The sequence below is a fragment of the Sciurus carolinensis genome, chromosome X (assembly GCF_902686445.1).
Source record: "Sciurus carolinensis chromosome X, mSciCar1.2, whole genome shotgun sequence".
Lineage (NCBI taxonomy): Eukaryota > Metazoa > Chordata > Mammalia > Rodentia > Sciuridae > Sciurus > Sciurus carolinensis.
Window position 1 is genome coordinate 34,217,876 of NC_062232.1, and position 18,943 is coordinate 34,236,818.

Sequence of the window (18,943 nt, forward strand, 5' to 3'; positions counted from 1 at the left end):
ATATTGTTTTATTATCGTCATTGTTTTCATATTACGACTAGGTCATTTTTTTTTTTTTAAAGTAGGTGTAGTTAAGTTTACGTTATATTACCTACGGTTTGATACCTCAGTATGGCTACAGGGGGCATTAAAAAAATGCTTTACAGCGGAGTTGGGTCTTTTACAGGGTTATGCAGTTTAGCCGACTTCTTTCATAGATGAGAAAATTGAAACCCGAAGCCGTTAAACTGTCCCGAGATACAGCGTTGTATTATCCCCCTATCTTATTAGAATTTCAGTTTCAATTTTTAAAAACTGTAAAAAAAAGAAGTTATGTGATGAGAACAAGCAATTTGAATTTGGGGAGAAGCCTTTGTGGGGGATGGCAGAAAATCCTGCGTATTATTTGTCAGGCTGAGGGTCAGAAGAGGGTGGAAAAAGTTTATTAGAACCATGTATGTGTGGTCACTTGCCTAAAGTCGGGGAGCCACCAGTGAAAACATCCCCCCCCCCAATATAAGGGTCTACGGTACCGAAGCTGAGTCTAGGAGTGGCCGGCCGAGGAGGGGGCCACCATAAGCGGTCCCTCCGAAGGCTGAAACGCGATTCCTCCTAGTCTCAGTCCACCGCAGTGGCCTGGAGGTCACCCCAAGCCCAGCCTGGTTGCGTCCGGCACCCCCCTCCACTCCTTCAGGTCCTAGGGCAGTTCACGACCCCCAGAGTCCCTGAAGCGCCGGTGGCCACTGGCCCTGGAGACCCGGGGAAGGAGACTAGAGGCCTAAGGTGGCCCGCACGCCGGCGGGCAGCCGGGGTCCTGGGAGAGCTCTGGACCAAGATCAGCACATGATTGTTTCATTGTTTCCTCATAGCTGGGGGCGCGGGGCGGAGGGGCTTTGCGGTTTTGGGCGGCGTCCCCGCTACCTAGGCAACCACGCTGGGAAGCGTCCGGCCACCCGCGCGCGCCGCCAGCTCCCTTTCATTTCTTCCCCGACCCCACCCGGGTCACCATACCGCCCCTACTCTCTCCCATCCCCCCCTTCCCCCTTCCCCCCTCCACCTCCCCCCCTCCACTTCCCCCCTTTCCCACCTCCTCCCCTCCCCCACTCTGAACCCTCTATTCTAGTCACCGTTGTCCTGCTCCACAAAATGGCCACCGTTCTCAACACCTGCGGTCATGTGACCCGCTGCCCTCTCGGTTTCGGGCCTCTTTTTGCCTAACTCCGATTTTGGAAAGGCTGCACACGGAAGACCAAGTGCTGGTTACACCAGAAAAATCCCACGACATCTTCGTGCCCGGGGACCGAGAGAGAAGGAAGAGCGCTAGAAAGGAAGAACGAACACTGGGTGCATAGGGGAGGAAAGGGGAGTGAGGAAGCCTGGGTTAAATTTTAAGGCCTTGTTGCTGAAGGCGAGGGAAGACTACAAGTTCTCGCGAGATCTCGAGAACTCCACAAGTCAGGCTTTAACGGGGAGTAGGGCAAGTGAAGCTCCAGCAAAACAGGACAGCATTTGATGTGCCTAGCTCCAAGGCTGCACGACTAGGGGGCGACGGGATTGACTACGAAATCCCGCGAGATTAGGAACAAGAGCGCGCAGTAGCCAGGCAGAAGTCGTAGCGGCAGGGGGAGTGCGGCTGTGAGAGGGAGGGCACACGTCTTACGTGCTGACGTAGCAGTCTTTCGAGTGGGTATATTAGAACGGTGACCGCGCCGTGCGCTCCAGAGCCGCAGTTCTCCCGTGAGAGAGCCTTCGCGGTGAACCAAGCACACTCGCTCAGCAGCAGAAGACTCCGAGTTCTCGGTACTCTTCAGGGATGAGTCATGTGGCGGTGGAAAATGCGCTCGGGCTGGACCAGCAGGTGAGCTTCAAGGAGCGGACTAAGGCGGCCGCTGCATGAATTCTCCCCTGACTTAACCTGGTTTATGGCGCAGCGCTAACTGGCACCCTCAGTTTACATTTCCTGGGTTCCTTGGGATAGGGACTTTCATTGCCCGGGGCTTTAGAGGGACGGGGAGGCGGCGGAAGTGCTAGTGTTGGCTGTCTTTTGGGCCCCGGCTTGGCCCGCGGTATTGTCCCCCGGCCGAGCACAATGGCGGCTTTTGTGTGTGCGTGCGCAGGCGGGCGGAGGGGGAGGGGTGCGCGCTCTCGCAGGGACGCGCACGCGCGAACCCCGGCTGATTAGTGACCCGTGGGGTGGGGGGGGTTGCGCAGCGCGACGGCGCGCGAATGGGGACCCTTTTGGCCTCAAGGGCCTCGGCCTTCACTTCTCTCGCGGCCCGGATTCCTGTCGGGCAGACCCGGACTCGTCCGGTGTGAGCGTGCGTGTGAGCGGTTGAGAAACGCTGCCCTGGAATGTGGGAGGGGGCGACGCGGGGGGGTGGCCTTCGCTCTGGGTAATGGCGGCGGCCTCCTTTGTGTGGTGCTGGGTGGCTGGGCGGCGCTGTGGCCCACTACTGGGAGAGGCCGGGCCAGCGGGCCCACGGCCGACGAGAGCCTGGAAAAGAGGATGGAACGGGCATCTAGTTCCTCCCGGGTTTCCTTCCGCAGGCCCTTCAAGCTTCAGCCCAGTTTCCGCAGGGTCGTCGCAGGCCCGGCGCCGCGGCTGGGGAGGCCGCGTTTCCGGAGTGGAAAGTTTTGTGACGCAGAAAATTCAGGGAGGAGGGGGGAAGGGGAGGGAGTAATGGGCCGCTGCGTATGTCGTGGCGCCAGGCTCTAGAGATAGAAGTTGAACGGCGGGAAGACATCGGGGAGGTTCGGGACCTGGCGCATCTCTTAACTCCGTTTTGCCTGAGATGGTCACTGTGGCACTTTTCGCCTAGGGCTGCCCTTTGTTTTTCTTGGGGGGCGGATACCGCGGGTTGTTTTTGCGTGTCTTCATGAACATGACGTTTGATCCAGGAACTCACCAGAGGAAAAATACCCGGGATATGACTTAGGGGGAGATAAACAGTTTTGTTGTTGACTTGTTGCTATTTGCGCAGTAAAATTTGGGGAATGGGTCAGAGAGCTCTTGTCTTTTGTCTTAATCGGAATCCCTTCTAAGGTTTTCCGGGCAAAGAGGATGGATGTGTGGTCTGAGAGGATTTAACGATTTCTTTAGGGGGAGTATTTTTCCCCTGTTAATGAAACAGTTACATTAAATTCTCCATATTACTGACGCTTCCTATGTTGAATGGAGCATAGATAAAAATATCTGGTATCAAGGGCAATCAAGGCTAATCCCCAGTTCTAACATACTCCACGTAGATGGTGTCGATTTTAAGATTGTAGGCAGAAATGAATCTTAAATTTGTAATCGATTTAACCTAAAAATTACGCCTTCAGGGTCGTTAAAGTTTAGATAGGAATTTATAGCAAGCAAGTTCACTATTGAGAAAATTGCCACAATGTAATCCTATCAATTTATAGAAGCGTTTACACTTGCTTTTAGTTCATATTGCCACAGTGCAAAATAAAGAAATTATAGTGCCACAGTATAAAATTAAAAACAAAATTTATACTGTAACAAGTGCGAGAAGAAAGTTGGCACGTTCCTACTGTGCCTTAAAGTATCAGTTTATTAACTAATTGCAGAGAGTGCATGGCAGCGTTTTTGCCAGTGGAAATTCTGGAAATGAGGTCCCTAAAGTCCTCATTCTTTTTTATAATTTATTGACATAGCATCTGCTTCCAGTTTTCAGTGACTCCATTGATACTTGCAGTTTGGCAGTATCATTGAGCTTTAAACACAGAATTTATAAATGTGGTATGACATCTCTTGCAAACACACGGCAACAGTACTGGACGACTTGGTCTTCTGTGGCTTTTCTGAAAAAAGTAATTTTGTTTTTGCATTTATAGATTTTCCTCCCTTGCTGCTTGTCAGTAGTTCTTGGTTAGCCATTATAAAACGTCATGAACATAGCATGACATAACCTTTTTTTCTAGAACGTTGAGGCTTTGAACTATCAATGTAAAGGGATGGGTAGAAGTGGAGATTCAAAGGCGGTAAAATGTTCTTTAGGAGCATTGGAAGCCATTTATGATTGTCTTTGAACTTACTGTTAAAATGGGAGAATAGATAACTTTCAGAGTGGTGCTAACCTCAAGTGAGCTAATTTTTTTGTTCTTGTGGAGTATTATCCTAATTTAAAATGCTAGTGTTTTATTTGGAGGTAAAGGAATAAAAGAATAGTTAACTCAGAATGTGCCCTAACATTAAATTCGGGCCCAGTTGGTACTGGATTGCACTGCATCGTTCTGTGCTGCCTTATGTAGTGTCTATAGTGTTATTATTTTGCATTTGCTCTGAGTCTTATGTCTTCAGAGCATTCTTGGTCACATTCTCACTAAGTTCTTATTTGCTCTGTGAACTATCTGGGGGAAACTATTTGAATGCAGGATGTCAGTATGTTTTAGTACTGGGGCTGCTAACTATCTAACTCTTTTCTAGTTTGCTGGCCTAGACCTGAACTCTTCAGATAATCAGACTGGAGGAAGTACTGCCAGCAGTAAGTAATATGTTTTATGGATTTATTGAGTATTAGAGCTCAAGATCTTAATATTTTCATGAATATACTTAAAATTTAAGAATTTGTTCTTCGATTTTTACTATGTATGGAATTACGTAGATTTCGTGTTACGTAGTACTTAGTGATCAATCTAAAGCATTGTGACCTTTCTGGTAATAAAAGGGATTAGTTGGTTCTATTGAGTAACAGCAGTAATCATTAAAAAGAACTTACAGAATGCATATATTATTCTTTGAAGACTTCGATTATGCTCATTATGAATTGTGAGCCCAGTTTGGAGGTGGTGGGGATGCATTTATCCCCGTTGGAGTGAATTGACTAGAATTACACTCAGTTGAGGAAACATACATTTTCATCAGCTACAGTTATTCCTTTCTCTTGAAGAACATGGGACTTACTAATATAACAGATTATATTGAATTTTGGGGTGATGGCTAGGATTTTTAAATTTTTTTAATTTTTAAAACTGACAAAAATAGGATGCCATATAATGTTTCGATATGTATACATTGTGAACTCTGGTAAAAGATTTTTTTTTTAAAAGAGGTTATTTGGAGATTGTCAGAGGTTAGGAGATTTTGGTGGCTTATTATTTGGCAGTAGACCTGTTTCACCTCAGATCTCGTGCCACTTATAACATGAATCCTCATTTTCAGCTTAAGAGGGCCTCACTAGGCACAAGATATTTGCTTTAAAATTCATGTTATTTGCCATGCTGAGAATCTTAAGAATTGCTCATCTTAACAGAGAGCTTTTAAAAAATACTTAATTCAGTCCAGAAGTGAAAAAGACAAATTGTAGGTTTACTACTCATAAAATAAAATGAGCCTGGGTTGTAACTCAGTAGTAGAGTGCTCGCTAACATTTGTGAAGCCCTGAATTCTATCCTCAGAACTGAAAAATAAAAAGAACAATAAAAAACAAGTTAACTTACCTTTACTTGGATATATGTAGTTTGCTTTTGCTTTTCATCCATAGTCTAGGCTGTTTTCCTCCCCGCCTACAGAATAATAGTTGACTTAAACTCAGCAAGCCCCAAATTAAAAATTCCAATTTCTTAACATCTCCCCTTTGCAACTTTTTCATGTATATTTGATGTATGTTTTGGAGCTTAATGGCATAGAAACAAAAGCTTCTTAGAGGCTAGTTGTGTTGATTTATTACATAATAGTAGTCTTTTATAACAAAATCAGGTTAAATAACTTCTAGTAGCTAGTTAAATGCATTTGATTTGTGGGTTTCAGCTATTAGGTTTCAAGTCAAAGTTCTAGTTGGATGTGGTGGCACATGCCTATAATCCCAGAGGCCACTGAGGCAGGAGGATCAAAAAAGTTCAAGGCCAGCCTCAGCAACTTAGTAAGACCCTGAATCAAAATTTAAAACAAAGAGGCTGGCGAAATGGCTCAGTGGTTTAAGTGCCCTTGGGATCAATCCCTGGTATATACCCCCTACCCTGTCCCATGCCCCCACCAAAAAAAAAAAATCTTATGAAGCTGTAACCCGTTTAAAGTAAGATTCATATTTTTCCCTCGCAGTTTCCAGGCAAGTAGGCAGACCAGGAATCTAGAAAGTTTTAGGAAAAAATGTTTTTCGAGGACCATTTTTTTAAAAAATAGTAGAAATTTTGGTAAAAGCTATAATGTTAAGGTTTTTGGCATTAATTTTATATTATTTCTTTTAGAAGGGCGCTATATCCCTCCTCATTTAAGGAACAGAGAAGCTGCTAAAGGTAAGTCCTTACACCAATGTTTTAGAGTTCACTCTTTCTTCATTTAGAAATTAGTCAAAGCCTAGGGAAAATGGGGCAGCTTGGAAGTCTGTTAACATTGTGTTGTCCTGTTTCCAACAGGACTGCTTCAAATACTAGAATTTAGAAACTTTGAAAAAATCTTATTTAGCCGGCTGTGACCTCAGATGCCACCTGCTGGGGAGGATCACAAGTTTGAGGCCAGCCTGGGCAACTTAGTGTGACCCTGTTTAAAGTTAAAAAATAAAGGCTGGGGGTGTAGCTCAGAGGTAGAATGCTTGTCTAGAATGCACAAGCTCCTGGGGTCCCCCCCAGAACCCACCCCATACTCCACAAGAATAGAGAAGAAAAACCTCATTTAATATCAGATAGTGGAGAATTTTCCTGTCAGACTCTTCTAAGGCCAAGGGATATGGTTTTTGTACAGTATTCTATTTTTGCAATGATTTACAGCATGGTTTTCATTTGAAAAAGGTAAGCAGGTACTCTGCTATGTAAACCCAACTGCAAAGTGATAACAACCTAGTTTCTGTTTGCGGAGGTGCCAAAATGAAGATGGACCTATTGTAGACTAATTAATAGCATTGGTCACACTCCAGTGAATTGGGAACAATTTTCAGGTTTCATCTACTTAACTGCCTCTTTTGAAAGGTTTTGTTTAAAGTATATTACAACACCTCGTGTCTTTTCCTTTTATACGTGTGATGTAGTGATAGATAATTAATAGATGCTTCATATCGTGGGTGCTGTGTGTTGCATAAAATGGACGATAATGAAATTTTAGCGGAAAAGGAAGATCATGGAAACATTAACGGTCAAGAGGGAAGGAAGATAGATAAAGAAGGCAGGTAGCTGGAATGGACCCTCACATATATTTAGTGCTGTTTTCCCCTTTGTTGCATTGATAGGAATCAGAAGTAATATCAAAGATTTTAGAACTGGAAGAGATCTAGAAATTGAATTTAGATCTTGATTGCTAGCAAAGGGCACCTGACTGGCTAATGGTAGAGGTGGGAGGCAGAAGGAAAGTAACTTATCAGTTGTCTCAGTTTAATAAGGTATCATTTAAGATAGTTAAATTCTCTGTCTTTAAACCTTCCACCTGTCCTTTGGCTAATTTTTACCTTTGTGATACCCTCTCACGTGAATATTTATAACTGTACCCAAGGAACTTATCCACCCTGAGAATGGGTAGGAAAGAGTTCTCCTTTTCCAAGTGTTTCTGATTCACATCAAGCTTATAAATAGATGAACCATTAAAATGGTATCATTGACACTAGTGTGTTTCATGTGTACAAAACAGTTTTTGAACTTTTTACCATCAAAATCAAAAGATAATATTAAACCAAATAACCTGACATAACGAGAAGAATGTTTTGCATGAATACCACCTTTAGGAAACATTGAAACAATGGCAACTGTTTTCCTCAAACTCGTTCAGACATGACGTGAATAGAAATTAAAATGTGGTTATATTTGGCAAAACTATAATCATTGAATTAACAGGTAAAGCTATTGATAACTTCAAGGTGGTATTCAGAACATTCTTAGATTGACACTTGGTCTAGTGTACAGTATTTTCTAGTGGAGAGAATTTTTTTTTTTTAACATTTAAAATATCAAAAAACTGGTGTAACCAGTTGTAAATCTTGATTCTTTTCTAGTGACATGATAGGAATGCATCCATTGGCCCATAGAAAAAAGTCAGTGGAGGAACCTTCAGATGCATCAAGATTGCTGGGTATGGTAGTGTATGCCTGCAGTCCCAGCTACTTAGGCTGAGGCAAGAGGAACCCAAGTTTGAGGCCAGCCTTGGCAGCTTAACATGACACCTGTCTCAAATCAAAAGGTCTAGGGATGTGACTCTGGTGGAGTACCCCTGGGTTTAATCCCTAGTACCCCCTCCCCACAAAAAAAGAAAAAACAAAGATTGATAATACTTTAATGATTCTTCTAATACAGTGTTTGTACCTTTTTTTTTTTTTTTTTTTAAAGGATTCTACGATAAAGACAGTTCAGGGTGGAGTTCTAGTAAAGACAAGGATGCGTACAGCAGTTTTGGATCTCGAAGTGATTCAAGAGGGAAGTCAAGTTTCTTCAGCGATCGTGGAAGTGGATCAAGGGGAAGGTAAGTGATTTTTGTCTTCTCACCTTATGTGCATATGCAATAGAAATTTAGGAATTGATCTCTAATTTGGTAATTCCTCATCCTGACTGCCTATTTGAATGTTAAGCATTCTGTTTAATCGTTGTGTTTCTTAGCTGTAAAAAGTCTTTAATAAATTGAACTTGTTACATAGAAATTAGATAGAAATATGAATATGCTCGCTCTTTGGCATAATAAAGTCAGCTATTTTTTATTTCTCTAGTTTTATATATTTAATATAATGGCCTAATTTGATTGAGGTTTTTGTGGACTCTCTGACAATTTTTAAACACCTTATATTTTTGATTACGCAAGTGTGGTGAACTGACCCCATGCGCCTAATAGCTGTGGTTAGTCCTGTGTCCTGATTTTTCGCAAACAGGCCTAAATCCCTAAAAACATCTTAATTCAGGTAAGGATTTTTTTCTACCTTTTATCCAAAATTTGTCACACAGGTGAATTGCCCTTTAAATGACATCCTAGTATAACTTGGACAATTGATACTCGGTGTGCTATTTTCTTTTTCCTACCACTAAGTATATTTGGATCCAAGAGCACTCTATAAATGAAGGTGTGAGCTTATGTGCCAGTTTTAAACATATAAAACTTGATTTTTAATGTCAGAATGCACAAGGCATTGTTATAATCTGTATGACTTTGTAGAAAAAGTGATTTTAGAAAATATATAAATGATACGTACAATTTGACAATTAGTAAGCCTTGTCAGATAAGAAGCAAGAATTCGTCTGTCGACATCCTTGTAATTGACCATTAATGAATAATAATCACCTATCTCCAGATAGCATTCAGGAGGTAGTGGTGGAGATCTGATAATAGCTAAATGGTATGATTCTGATTAATTGCTTGTGCTGTTTAGGTTTGATGATCGTGGACGGAGTGACTATGATGGCATTGGCAGCCGTGGAGACAGAAGTGGCTTTGGCAAATTTGAACGTGGTGGCAATAGTCGCTGGTGTGACAAATCAGATGAAGATGACTGGTCAAAGCCACTCCCACCAAGTGAACGCTTGGAACAGTAAGTTTTTTAAATGTATGCTAATTTACGATGAAGCCTTATTAGCTAATACAGTAGGTAAACTTATCAGTCTTTTGATTTTAGGGAACTCTTTTCTGGAGGCAACACTGGGATTAACTTTGAGAAATATGATGACATTCCAGTTGAGGCAACAGGCAACAACTGCCCTCCACATATTGAAAGTGTAAGTATTTTTGTTTGACCTTTTGAAACAAAGGAAATTGTAACTTTTTCCACAGCACATCAGAATGAGATGGGCTTCTCATATATAGATCAAATACCTCATTGGTTTGTGGAAGGGAGAGATTATTTACTTTATACATAATTCTCTACTGGAGTAAGAAATAGGTCAAACATACGAGCCCAAAGTTTTCAATGTAGAGTAAGCGTGGGGATTGATTTTTCTCAAAGTATGACATAATTTTACTGAAAGCAATGATAAACTAAATGGTGATTTCCATTATTGTATAAAACAAAATGTCTAGATAATGTGTTTTTAGTTATTTAACCCTATTAAATTTCTTGACAGTTCAGTGATGTTGAGATGGGAGAAATTATCATGGGAAATATTGAGCTTACTCGTTATACTCGCCCAACTCCAGTGCAGAAGCATGCTATTCCTATTATCAAAGAGAAAAGAGACTTGATGGCTTGTGCCCAAACAGGTAAGGTCACTTGATAAGAGTGATATGTTTGTTAACACTTTTTCTGTAAAGAACCAAATGAGTAATTTGTGGGCTAGGCAAGTTCTCTACCACTGAGCTATGTCTACATCCTCAGCTTTTTTTTTTTCTGAAAGAGGGTCTTGCTCATTTGCCCAGGCAGGCCTGGAACTCCCAGCCTTCCGCCTCAGCCTTCTGAGTGGCTGGGATTACAGATGTATATACTACTGTGCCTGACTTGTGCATTTTTCAGTGGGTCATGTGGTTTCTGATGCAACTACCCAGCTCTGCTGTTTGTAGTATGAAAGAAGCCATAGGTGTTACATATATTACTGCATGTAGCTCTGGCCTGAATTTTGCTGATTGAATGAATATGCTTTCTCTTAATAGGATCTGGGAAAACTGCAGCGTTTCTTCTGCCCATCTTGAGTCAAATTTATTCAGATGGTCCAGGAGAGGCTTTGAGGGCCATGAAGGTAAGTATTTCTTACTTTTTTTTTTTTTTCCTGGTACTAGGGATTGAACCCAGGGCCTTGGCAATAATAGACAAGTACTAAACACTGAGCCTTACCCCAACCCAGTGTTTTCTCTATAAAGTGGAAATTTGTTGTAGGTAGAACTCGTAGCTATTGAAAAGAACTTTATGAATGATGCTAAGATTCTATGTAGTCTAACCTCACGTGTAATATGTAAGTTTCAAAAGAAAATTATGTTGTGACGAACTTTTTGAGTAATACCTTTTCTCCCCCCCTCAGGAGAATGGAAGGTATGGGCGCCGCAAGCAATACCCAATCTCCTTGGTATTGGCACCGACAAGGGAGCTGGCAGTACAGATTTATGAGGAAGCCAGAAAAGTATGTGCTTCAGTGATTGTTTTCTCACTGATTCTAATAAAACATTTATGATTGTGTGAAAATCTTGACCTTGGAATTGATAAAAAAATTTTTTTGCTTAATAGTTCTCATACCGATCAAGGGTTCGTCCTTGTGTGGTTTATGGTGGTGCTGATATCGGTCAGCAGATTCGAGACTTAGAACGTGGGTGCCACTTGTTAGTAGCTACTCCAGGACGTCTCGTGGATATGATGGAAAGAGGAAAGATCGGATTAGACTTCTGCAAGTATGTTAATGTTTAATAATTACCATAACTTTTGTGGTATTGTCTAAATTTAAATCTATTTTTTGGTACTGCAAGTTGAACCCAGGGTCTAGCACATGCTTGACAAGTGCCCTGCCACTGAGATACAGCCCTAGCCCTCTAAATTTAAAGATGAGAAGTGATTTATTTTAGTCCTTTATAAAGAAAGTTTGTGCATTGTAATTTTTTTCTTTAATTTTCTTTAGATATTGATAGACCTTTATTTTATTCATTTATTTATATGGGGTGCTGAGAATCGAACTCAGTGTCTCACATCTCACACATGCTAGGCAAGTACTCTACCACTGAGCCACAACCTCAGCCCTCGTAATTTTAATGTTGAAAAATTAGTTAACATTTTAGTAGAGAATGAGGATGACCAGATCAATAGACATTCAAGTAGTAAAAACTGATTTGGCACTGATCTTGAATGACTTAACCTAATGGAAAGAATCCTGTGCTTGTGTGTCTATATATTCCTATGCCAAATCATGCAGTGTAAGGAATTTAACTGCCTTAGTGTATAATTGTAATTACAGTGCAGCAGTACTAAAACTCTTTTGATTTCTTTACAAATTGTAAACATAAGTTTTCTTTTATGACAGATACTTGGTGTTAGATGAAGCTGATCGGATGTTGGATATGGGGTTTGAACCTCAGATCCGTAGAATAGTTGAACAAGATACTATGCCTCCAAAAGGTGTCCGCCACACTATGATGTTTAGTGCTACTTTTCCTAAGGAAATACAGGTACCAGATGATGTTGCAAATATTATTTATTTAGCAATTTATCTTGGCAGATACTAAAAAAAATGTGGTTTTATTATTTCAGATGCTAGCTCGTGATTTCTTGGATGAGTATATCTTTTTGGCCGTAGGAAGAGTGGGCTCTACTTCTGAGAATATCACACAGAAAGTAGTCTGGGTGGAAGAACCAGACAAACGGTCATTTCTGCTTGACCTCCTAAATGCAACAGGTAAAATTATGAATAATTTTAGCATCACTGTGGCTTGCTTAATGAGAATCCATCTCATTGTCTTTATTAACTTTCCTTTTGATCTAAAACATTCTGTGTTAAAGCAGTCCATTTCACTTGCCTCTTTGCATGTTCACTAAGTATAAAGAATTAAGCTGTTAATAGTGACATCAACCTTGTAATTTTTCAAATTCAGGCAAGGATTCACTGACCTTAGTGTTTGTGGAGACTAAAAAAGGTGCAGATTCTCTGGAGGATTTCTTATATCATGAAGGATATGCTTGCACCAGTATCCATGGAGACCGTTCTCAAAGAGATAGAGAAGAGGCCCTTCACCAGTTCCGCTCAGGAAAAAGCCCAATTCTGGTGGCTACGGCAGTATGTATAATACTATCATTTTCATTCAGGCTTGGCATGTTTAAATGCTTTCTTTTAAATGGGCCATATATAACAGAAGTTATTTTTCAGGTAGCAGCAAGAGGATTAGATATTTCAAATGTGAAACACGTTATCAATTTTGATTTGCCAAGTGATATTGAAGAATATGTGCATCGCATAGGCCGCACAGGACGTGTAGGAAACCTTGGTAAGTGGTTACTAGGTGGTCGATTTTTTTTTGTTGTTGTTGTTTTCCATTGTGCTGCACACAGCAAAGAACTTGATAAGATTAGAAGTATTTTATTGAGTCCCCAAGCACATTTAGACCTTATCTCAAAATAAAAAGGACTGGGGGTGTAGCTCAGTGGTAAAGCACCCAGGAGTTCTGTCCCCAGTTACCCCCACACCCCACCAAAAAGAAACAAAAGGAAAACCACCTTGGTCTACATAGAAAGTAAGACTGCTAAACTACTTTGTGGAAAACCTTTGTTTATGTCCTTTTTTTGGATCCATTCTAGGCCTTGCCACCTCATTCTTTAACGAGAGAAACATAAATATTACTAAGGATTTGTTGGATCTTCTTGTTGAAGCAAAACAAGAAGTGCCATCTTGGTTAGAAAACATGGCTTTTGAACACCACTACAAGGGTAGCAGTCGTGGACGTTCTAAGAGGTGAGGTCTGGGTGGTGCATAATGGGGGAGGTGTTCACTTCCACTTTCCAGTGTCATTTGCTCTGGGTAGGTGAACTTTTTGGTATTTAATTTTAAAAGCTTAATTTTCTTGGGTGAGACTGTTAATGTGTTAGTCCTTCACTGTGAAGGACTTCACAACCAAACCACTCTTGGGTGAAGTGTGTCTGGATGGGGAATTGTTTGAAAGGAAAACTCAAATTGTTTGGAAAGTTTGAGCAGGAGTTGAGTTACTTGAGGTTTTTTCTTTTTTTTCCTTTGTAGCAGTAGATTTAGTGGAGGGTTTGGTGCCAGAGACTATCGGCAGAGCAGTGGTGCCAGCAGTTCCAGCTTCAGCAGCAGCCGTGCAAGCAGCAGTCGCAGCGGTGGAGGTGGCCACGGCAGCAGCAGAGGATTTGGCGGAGGTAGTGTTCATTTTTAACCTGTCCTCTTTTTCCAGAGCATCTTTAAAACCCTCAGGGGAAGTTCAGCATTATACTAGAGATTGCTTTTTGTAACTTTACATTGAAATAGTTAAAGATTGGAAGGATTGTGTCTAATGATGAATGAATTAATTAATTTCTCTCTCTTTTAAATCTCTCATTAGGTGGCTATGGAGGCTTTTACAACAGTGATGGATATGGAGGAAATTATAACTCCCAGGGGGTTGACTGGTGGGGTAACTGAGCCTGCCTTGCAGTAGGTCACCCTGCCAAACAAGCTAATATGGAAACCACATGTAACTTAGCCAGACTATACCTTGTGTAGCTTCAAGAACTCGCAGTACATTACCAGCTGTGATTCTCCACTGAAATTTTTTTTTTAAGGGAGCTCAAGGTCACAAGAAGAAATGAAAGGAACAATCAGCAGCCCTGTTCGGAAGGTGGTTTGAAGACTTCATTGCTGTAGTTTGGATTAACTCCCCTCCCGCCTATCCCCATCCCAAACTGCATTTATAATTTTGTGACTGAGGATCATTTGTTTGTTAATGTACTGTGCCTTTAACTTTAGACAACTTTTTATTTTGATGTCCTGTTGGCTCAGTAATGCTCAAGATATCAATTGTTTTGACAAAATAAATTTACTGAACTTGGGCTAAAATCAAACCTTGGCACACAGGTGTGATACAACTTAACAGGAATCATCGATTCATCCATAAATATTATAAGGAAAAAACTTATGCGGTAGCCTGCATTAGGGCTTTTTGATACTTGCAGATTGGGGGAAAACAAACAACAAACGTCTTGAAGCATATCAATGGAATTAGTTTCTAATGTGGCAAACTGTATTAAGTTAAAGTTCTGATTTGCTCACTCTATCCTGGATAGGTATTTAGAACCTGATAGTCTTTAAACAAGCCATTCCAGTCATGATGAGGTGATGTATGAATACATGCATACATTCAAAGCACTGTTTTCAAAGTTAATGCAAGTAAATACAGCAATTCCTCTTTCAATGTTTAGGCAGATCATTAATTATGAGCTAGCCAAATGTGGGCATACTATTACAGGGGAAGTTTAAAGGTCTGATAACTTGAAATAGGTTTTTAGGAGAATTCATCTACTTAGACTTTTTAAATGCCTGCCATAAATGAAATTGAAATGGTAGAATGGCTGACCACAGCAATGACCAGCCCTCGTTAGGGCCCTGGATGATTTTTGGTCTAATAACGCATGCTAGTGTTGATGTTTTTTGGTCAAGAGGGTATGAACAGGAAGAATTATGCAGCAGGCTTTATTTTAAATGCCGATTCACATTACTCTGTTCAAGCTGCGTTGAGATGTTAAACTGGCTTACTATAGACTTTGTAAAAATGGCTCCAGAAGAGTAACAAACTGAAATCTTTGAGATCACACAGGTTGGAAATATGTACATAACTGCACAAGGTGTCGATTCTGCTCTACAGTGCAGTTTAGTCAGTTTTAGTTGCATAGGTTTCCATTGTATTTATAGTCTGTTTATGCTAAATCTGGCCAAAGATGAGCATTGTCCACCACTAAAATGCCTCTGCCACTTTGAATTCTGGGCTAATTTTTGTGGCCAGAATGCGGTGATCAAAACGCTCAATCTTTTTACAGTGGCATAGGAAGACGGCAAAAATTTCCTAAAGTGCAATAGATTTTCAAGTGTATTGTGCCTTGTTCTAAAACTTTTATTAAGTAGGTGCACTTGACAGTATTGAGGTCATTTGTTATGGTGCTATTTCAATTAGTCTAGGTTTAGGCCCTTGTACATTTTGCCCATAACTTTTTACAAAGTACTTCTTTTATTGCACATTCAGAGAATTTTATATATATGTCTTGTGTGCGTGTCCTTAAAACTTCCAATCTTATTTTGTCTCTTGGAGATTGTTGAACGCAGCTTGTCTAGGAAGGGGATGGGACTAGATTCTAAAATTTATTTGGGACCATGGGAATGATAGCTGGGAAGAAAACTATTTGCACACGACAGATTTCTAGATACTTTTTGCTGCTAGTTTTATGTAATATTTATTGAACATTTTGACAAATATTTATTTTTGTAAGCCTAAAAGTGATTCTTTGAAAGTTTAAAGAAACTTGACCAAAAGACAGTACAAAAACACTGGCACTTGAATGTTGAATGTCACCGTATGCGTGAAATTATATATTTCGGGGTAGTGTGAGCTTTTAATGTTAAGTCATATTAAACTCTTAAGTCAAATTGAGCAGACCCGGCATTGGCAGTGTAGCCATAACTTTCTGATGTTAGTAAAAACAAAATTGGCGACTTGAAATTAAATCATGCCAAGGTTTTGATACACTTGTCTTAAGATATTAATGAAACACTTCAAAACACTGATATGAAGTGTCCAGATTCTCAGATGTTTGTTGTGTGAGTTTTGTTTAGTTGTGTGTATTTTTTTTTTTTTTTTCAGTGAATGTCTGGCACATTGCAATCCTCAAACATGTGGTTATCTTTGTTGTATTGGCATAATCAGTGACTTGTACATTCAGCGATAGCATTTGAGCAAGTTTTATCAGCAAGCAATATTTTCAGTTAATACATTAAAGTTTTGAAAATCATGTAAGAATGGATTTAAACTTGCTGAATGTAAAGATTGAACCTCAAGTCACTGTAGCTTTAGTAATTGCTTATTGTATTAGTTTAGATGCTAGCACTGCATGTGCTGTGCATATTCTGATTTTATTAAAATAAAAAATTGAACTGCACAGTCTCCTTTGTAGTTGTCAATTGTGGTTTATTTTTAGAGGTGAAAATAAAGTTGTGCTTTTGCCTGAAGAATTGTAAAATGTGTTTTCATTATTGTCCATTGCTGTATTTTGAGATGCTTTTCGGACATGATTACTTGTAATCAAGAGTTTTTGTAATAAAAGATGAAGGTTGTGTTTCAAATAGAATGAAATCGATGGAAATCTAAATGGAGCTTCCTGATTGGTGTACTGCATTTATTGCAGACTAGTTTATACTTGAAGCAACAATACGCCCTCTTTGAAGGGCGGTTGCACAGTGTAAGAATGGATGGGGTAATAGGCAGGCTTTCTAGTAATCCAACAAGTTGATGTTCATCCATTTAGGGATCAAGGGTGTACTTGGGGGTCTGTGATAGGAGACCTATTTGACCACACAGCTGCTGCAGGCAGTCACTACTATAGATAAATGAAATTGCATGAACCATAACTGCATGGACGGTAATTTCTATGATGAAGTTAGATTGAACTAGAGGAAACTGCTGGGTGTGTTTTTGTTTTTTACATCGAGAGGAAACACTTGGTTCTGAATAGTTAACCATTTTCACAGTTGCGACCTCAAAACGGCAGGCCTAAGCGTTTTATGGTGCTGGGGATCGGACCCAGGGATTCTCTACCTCTGAGCTACAGACCTAGCCCTTTTTGAGATGGTCTCCCCAAATGGCCCTGGCTGGTCTATAACTCGAGATCCTTCCTTGGCCTCCCCAGGAAGGAGTTTAGATACCCCACCCTGTCCAACTTTGGCCCGAGTTTTTTAGGCAGAATTTTGGAGTGTAATATGCCATTTTGTTTTTGTAGAAAAATGAAAGTAGTTGAGGCCAAATAATATGGAAAGAAATACTAAGAATTGTTAAAATGAGAAACCAGTGACAGGAGGTAACTGGAATTGTAGGGATAAAGACCCTGTTCATGTAGATTATGAGAAGAGCTTGTCTGCTGTGAGCAACTGCTCAAACATCCACAATTATTTGAGATTTCTAGTGTAGCAGGTTTAGAATGATGGTAATTCAAGTTCATTGAACTGACATTTGCTTTCTAATTTTAACTTTAAATACTATTGTCACTGCTCCAGTTAATGTTTCCTGGGTTCTTATTCATCTGAGTTTCAACTTGGGCTTTTCTAATGGCTTATATAGGAACTGGGTTTTTACTTGTTTGAAAATGGCTAATGTCTTCATGCTTAAACAATATACACTTGTGTGTTTCCCTCTGCTTTAAGCGACCTGCTTGAACGGGCACAGGTTTGTTCTTTGAAGTTCACTGACTAACACATTCATGGTTGCCAATGAATGGTCTCTCCCCTTTGCTCAGGAATGCAGAGGTTTCATTCACTGCAGACGCAGAGCTTTGAAGTTTTTTTTAAAAGAATATCTTGGGAATTTTTTTTTTTTTCCCTCCCTGTTCCGTTCTGTTTTCACTGAACACAATTCTGGGTCTGTTTAAACCTGCTTTGCTTCCTATCTTGCCCTCATTTCAGTTTTTGATCTATTTTCTTAGCATGTTGTGTCTATAGAGTGGAAGAATATTCTGTGACTTGGAAAGCTGTTTATGATGGGAGAAAAAGTAAAAGATCAACAATTTAAAAGCAGGAAATGTCTCAATGAGTTAAATATAGAATTACCGTATGACTCAGTAATTCCTCTCCTAGGAGAATGCTACCCAGGAGACAAAAATGCCAGTCTATAATTTAGATTTTGAATGTGAATGTTTACAGCATTATTCATAGTAGCCAAAAAAGTGAAAACCAATGCTCATTAACTGATGAGCAGGTAAACAAGATGTAAATCCTCAAGATGGAGTACTGTTTAATACAAACTCCTTTGGGGGACCAAACCGTATATCCAATTTCTTCCCCCTCTTCAAAGGGTCATTAGGGGTGGCCTGTCAGAACTGAGACACAGCTATGCTAAAATTTTCGTGACTATCTGCTAAGTACAATAGAAATAGGAGTGAAGCATTTATTATTTAGCAGATACAGTCATGGTTTATAGTATGGGGGTGTTAGGATGTGGGAAATGCCTGTTGGAACTCCTTCATTCTACGATTCCTTTTTCACTCTTCTGTTCCCAGCAGCTCATCACCTACTGTCAGCAGATTGATTAGGGTGTGCAGAATGGGCTCAGCCTGAACTTGACCCCAGTCACCCAATAGGGTCTTTCAGTGCAAGGAGGTTAATTTAGGATCCAGTCGCTCGGCCTAACTTGGTGTCTACTTGAATACTGGCCATTGGACAAGTAGTGCTAAATTCAGATACTCCTTGCCCTCTTAGAGCCTGATTACCCTTTTGTGCTTCTCAACCACTGAGCCACTTGTTCCTAGTTTTTGACTTAAATAAAGCTGCTGTAAACATTAACTGCATATATGCGAACCTATGTACAAGTCTGTGTGGATTTGGGAGTGTAATTGTTGAATCACCGCCCCCCTTCCCACGCCAGGTGCTGGGGATTGAACCCAGGGGTGCTTCACCACTG

At 40.6% G+C, this 18,943-nt stretch overlaps 1 protein-coding gene across 2 annotated transcripts; it reads left to right on the forward strand.

Moving 5' to 3' along the window:
* The first annotated feature begins 1,684 nt into the window (after positions 1-1,684).
* Positions 1,685-16,503, forward strand: Ddx3x (DEAD-box helicase 3 X-linked). 2 transcript variants are annotated; one of them, XM_047535727.1, is made up of 17 exons: positions 1,685-1,837; positions 4,412-4,469; positions 6,172-6,219; positions 8,233-8,365; positions 9,261-9,419; positions 9,504-9,603; positions 9,949-10,084; positions 10,472-10,557; positions 10,837-10,935; positions 11,040-11,200; positions 11,824-11,968; positions 12,051-12,195; positions 12,392-12,573; positions 12,664-12,781; positions 13,092-13,245; positions 13,531-13,667; positions 13,850-16,503. In XM_047535727.1, exons 1-17 carry the CDS (start codon positions 1,793-1,795, stop codon positions 13,927-13,929), a joined length of 1,986 nt encoding a protein of 661 aa, XP_047391683.1. In that variant the 5' UTR covers positions 1,685-1,792; the 3' UTR covers positions 13,930-16,503. The 2 variants fall into 2 exon arrangements, with proteins under 2 accessions (XP_047391683.1, XP_047391682.1); XM_047535726.1 differs by having other exon boundaries at positions 13,528-13,667; positions 13,850-16,438.
* Positions 16,504-18,943: the final 2,440 nt, after the last annotated feature.